The 4678-nt window shown below is 43.9% G+C and overlaps 1 protein-coding gene across 1 annotated transcript in view; it reads left to right on the forward strand.

Annotated features, from left to right (window-relative positions):
- The window catches only part of rtn4rl1a (reticulon 4 receptor-like 1a), a 72713-nt gene extending 68602 nt beyond the window's left edge, over positions 1-4111 (forward strand). The window contains exons 4-5 of the mRNA XM_020618041.1: positions 2-264; positions 1028-4111. Coding sequence (XP_020473697.1) covers positions 2-264; positions 1028-1927 — 1163 coding nt within the window. The 3' untranslated portion in view covers positions 1928-4111. The remainder of the gene's footprint in view (position 1; positions 265-1027) is intronic.
- Positions 4112-4678: the final 567 nt, after the last annotated feature.

Here is a 4678-nt window from a genome sequence, read left to right on the forward strand (position 1 = left end):
CTTCGTGGCCACTTCTCGCCCACCACCACTATGTTGTGGCTTTATTCCAACAACATCTCCTACATACAACCGTCCACTTTCCACGGCTTTGACCGCCTGGAGGAGCTTGATCTTGGGGACAACCGTCACCTCAAGGCCGTTGCTTCAGACACGTTCCTGGGGCTGGGTCGGCTACACGCCTTGCACCTATACCACTGTGGCCTGATCACCCTGCCTCCAGGGATCTTTGCGGGCCTCCATAATCTCCAGTATCTCTACCTACAGGTATGTGGATGACAGCCTCCTTTTATCTGTAATGTATATTGCATCTGCACCACAATCACATTATGGTGTAATCTGTCAGCCTGGCTCTGCACTTGCTGCCTATGAACTGAACACTGATCAAATGCCAGCTGTTACCCTGAGTGCAAGGAAAGTACCACAAAGCAGCTCTCACATTGAAGTAACCTCCAGGAACCGAAATCGAGGAATCATATGGTGGATTTAAGAAGAAAAGGATCTCATAAGAAAATTACTGATGGCAAAAACAATTGAAATTGACAAAATCACAGATAGTTATGAGTATATCACCTGCAGTCATTGGCCACATACCGTTACCAAAATCCCCGACCTCACATGCACCATTTAAAAGGGGGAAGAAATTCATTTACCCCTACATTTCTTACTGCTTTCTCTAGACACTGTACTGCCACATGGAAGCTGTACAGGTCATCATAATTCCTTAGTCTAGATATTTCCTGTACAATGTATTCTGTGTGACAAGATAAACCTACTCTTTGAGTTGTATAATGGATAATACTGTAATGTTTAGTTTCTTGCGCGACACCAGACCTGAGCTACATGTCATACAAGGACTAACTACTGCTGAAATTAGTGTTACTACAACAAAGTCTCTTCAAGTAACAATATATTACAACACAACGAATGCATGCAAAACTACTCATGAATTAATCAAAGTGGCATCCATTGTAATGCACTGCACCCAGTTTTAATGTTCTGTTTTTACCTTTCCTCTACATCCTGGCAGGATAACCAGTTAGAGTTTCTGGAGGATGACCTGTTCATCGACCTACTCAACCTCAGTCATCTCTTCTTGCATGGTAATAAACTATGGAGCCTTCGCCAGAACACCTTCCGTGGTCTGGGAGTCCTAGACCGCCTGCTTCTCCACCAGAACCGAATCCAGTGGGTTGACCGCCAGGCTTTCCATGACCTGCGGCGCCTCACCACCCTGTACCTGTTTAATAATTCCCTGACGGAGCTATCTGGCGCCAGCTTGACTCTGCTGCCAGCCCTGGAGTACCTACGACTTAATGACAACCCCTGGGAGTGCGACTGCAAGGCCCTGTCCCTTTGGGATTGGCTGAGGAGATTCAGAGGCTCCACCTCCTCTCTGATGTGTGTTTCACCACCAGAGCTGATGGGGAAGGACCTGAAAACGCTGAAGAAGGATGAGCTGCCCAGTTGCAAGTCAAGCGACGTTCATGCACATGGTACCCCAGGAGGGGAGATGGAGCACGGAGAGTCTTTGAACCACCTAAATCGTCACAGAAACCATCACAACCACCACCAGAGGCCATACCTGCCCCATGGGGACCAATACAGCTTGCCTTCACCCTCACCCTTGCCACGACCACCTAAGGGAGGTCGTAGAAACTGCACCCGCCGGGGCCGCAAGGCAAAATGGGGACTCAATGAGGTGCAGGTACTAGAGGAGGGGGATGAGAATGACTATACTCCAGACAGAGGTAAATATGATCTGTCTGCAACTGCAAGGAGGAAGAACAAGTGCATTCCTAGAACTTCTGTCGGCCCACCAATTGGGGTCCAAAGAGTTAATAATAAAGCAAGGTTAAACCTTGCAAATTTTATTCTCTGTTTCTCATCAGCTCTGCTGCTGTCACTTAACTCTGTGATCCTGCGCTGAGACAGGGAATGGCCACTTTTGTGCTGGTGATGTAACCCTATGATTCATTCTCCTGAACCACGTTGCCCTGGCTCTAAATGAGGCATGTGTGCAAAACTGTGTGTGTACATGACTGTGTAAAAAGTACATTATCAAATATCTACTGTCAAAGTATCCCTGCGGTATTAAGGCCGGGATCTTTACAAGTCATAATCAAAAGATGGAAGTCATGGGAAACTATATAACCCATTGCTCTGATGATGTCACCAAGAGAAACAACAGGAAAACTCTGCATTTGTCTCTGTGGGATTGATTGCTTCACTGAATTTATGTACTTATGAGAACTGTACAGCCACACAAAATGACAATCCACTGATTCATTCAACTACTGAAATTGTGAAAAGAACATGAAATACAGACTGAAACAGATTGACCCTTTTGACACCTTCCATCTGTCCCTCACACTGAGACAATGGCACAGTCATTCATAACCATCACACTGCTCACTCAACAGCACCTTAAAATCCAGAACCAAAAAAACTGCAGACACAAATGGCAGTAAAATAACTACCACTATATTGTGTCTACTAATATAGTGGTTTTACTTTCATGTCGACCTAGTGAATCTGTTTTAATGTACATCTCTATCCTTGGCTTTTAAAAAACACCAGTAGAATTGTGACACCTCTGTGTAACTGGTAATTTTTCAAATTATTCATATTAAAATTTGTCTTTTTCCCTGGCATCCCATCAGATTAAAAGCCATTCAAAACTAACCAGTCATATGAGCCAACTGGTCACAGTCAATGTAAATGTGTGTGTGATTGAACAAGTTCTGTGTTTGAATGAGTGTATAAAAAAAGCAAAAAAGAATAAAAAAAACAAATGGGAAAAAAACACACACACACAAAAGCCATGCAGGTAGAATGAAGCTAGTTTGCAAGAGTGCCTAATGGAAAGCCTGGTGGCCGATGAGGACAAGTTATGAAGGTACAGTATGAGACCTTTTCATTCACTCTTCGAGATCACTGGCTACAAAACAGACACCTCAATGAGTGAGAAAGGTCAGCTCATGCAGGGCAAGTAAAAGCTAAGGTCCAATCATGGCTAATGGAAAAATATCTTTCAAGCAGAGATGATTTTATCTAAATAGTCACAGGATGGTTTCAAATGCTGGAAAGAAGCCCTACAATCAAGGAAGAGCACTGATGACCACCACAGCACCGCTATATATCTCCAGCAATGGTCTAACCAAATTACTGAACCTGGAAAACAAGAGCAGTTCACTATCTGTGAGGACCACCACAGGGCAAAAGGACTTAAACTGCTACAGAATATCTTTGTTTATCCTGTCTGGTGTTTAGTGAACTCCAAAACAGATGGACTTATCATTCTCTAAGCCCTGACTGGAGAGTTGGGTTTTAATGCTGCTATGTCCAAGGATCAAATTCCTGAGGGTTGTGGTTCTTCTTCAGGAAATAACAAGGACAGAGAGGATGTTGGGATGCGGCACCCTGAACCATGATCTGAAACAGTTCAAGCACATACACCCCTAACAAAGCCTGATCAATCACCTTCACAGCCTTCCTGTTCCAGGAACTACAAACCCTTGTCAGTCCATGGCTTTCACACCCTAGAGCTGAGCACCACGGATGCTGTCTGGGCTCTGACTTTAGACCTGGACTATTTCAGAGTCACTCACCCAATGTCTCAAGTGCTCAATAACAATAGGTGAAACCTGTACAGGTAAACATGGGCAATCCGGGTACCTTCACTAGTCAGTAAAAGTCTCTCTTTCTTACAGCATTACAAAGTTATAAATTCTATTTTAAGACAAGCTACCATTGTATGCAAAAGATGGCCTAGCTAACAAGCTAAAATCATGACATGCTGACAAAAAGCACAAAAGTATACTTGTTTGGTTTGCTGGCAACCTTAAAATACCTGGTATGGATGGGAAACCAGTAGCAGGGGCCAAATTTGTACCCTGTTTGTGTGTATTTTTCCTGCTAAGCCCCTCATGTCTATCTATTTAAATGTTGGGGACAAACATAAGCCTGTCACTGGTGTCATTCTCCTGACATGTAGGATTAGAGACCCCTACTGGTGAACTTGTTAGTGCAGAGGTGATGTAAACTGTGTCTGTTTATTCCTGTGAGAATGATTTTTTTGTTAAAAAAAGAAAGAAAGAAAGAAAGAAAGAAAAAGGAGAAACTCACTCTGTTGTGTCTCAAAAGTTCCTTAAAAATTTAACAGGTAGCTAGAGGCTAAAACTTTAATATTTATTATGATTAATAATAACTGTGGTTCAGTGGGTAGAGCGGTCGTCTCCCAACCAGAGGGTTGGAGGCTCAAATCTCGGTGCCTGCAGTCCACATGTCGAAGTGTCCTTGGGAAAGACACTGACCTGCAGGTTGCTCCCTGCTCAGCATCGTGCATGGACACCACTGCAATGTGTGTGTGTGTGTGTGTGTGTGTGTGAGTTGGCACCACATATGGCTGCCTTTCACACTTGGCCAAATAAAGTGATCATCCTTATTATTTTCATTTCTTCCCTTTTTTTTAGATGATTTATTCAAGATAAAAAATATATTGCACTGTCCTTCTCCTGCTCCTTTCTTTTCTCTCCTTCTCTTCAGCCCCTTGTCTTTCCCTCCCCACTTCACCTCATCTCCTCCCTCCCTGTCTCCTTATTCTCTCCCTCCCTCTCCTTCTTTGCTCCCTTCTCTTCCACCCGTGTTGCTCCCCCCTCCCCCCTTCTATCTCCTTATT

This window comes from Monopterus albus, unplaced genomic scaffold, assembly GCF_001952655.1.
Source record: "Monopterus albus unplaced genomic scaffold, M_albus_1.0 scaffold199.1, whole genome shotgun sequence".
Classification (NCBI taxonomy): Eukaryota; Metazoa; Chordata; class Actinopteri; order Synbranchiformes; family Synbranchidae; genus Monopterus; species Monopterus albus.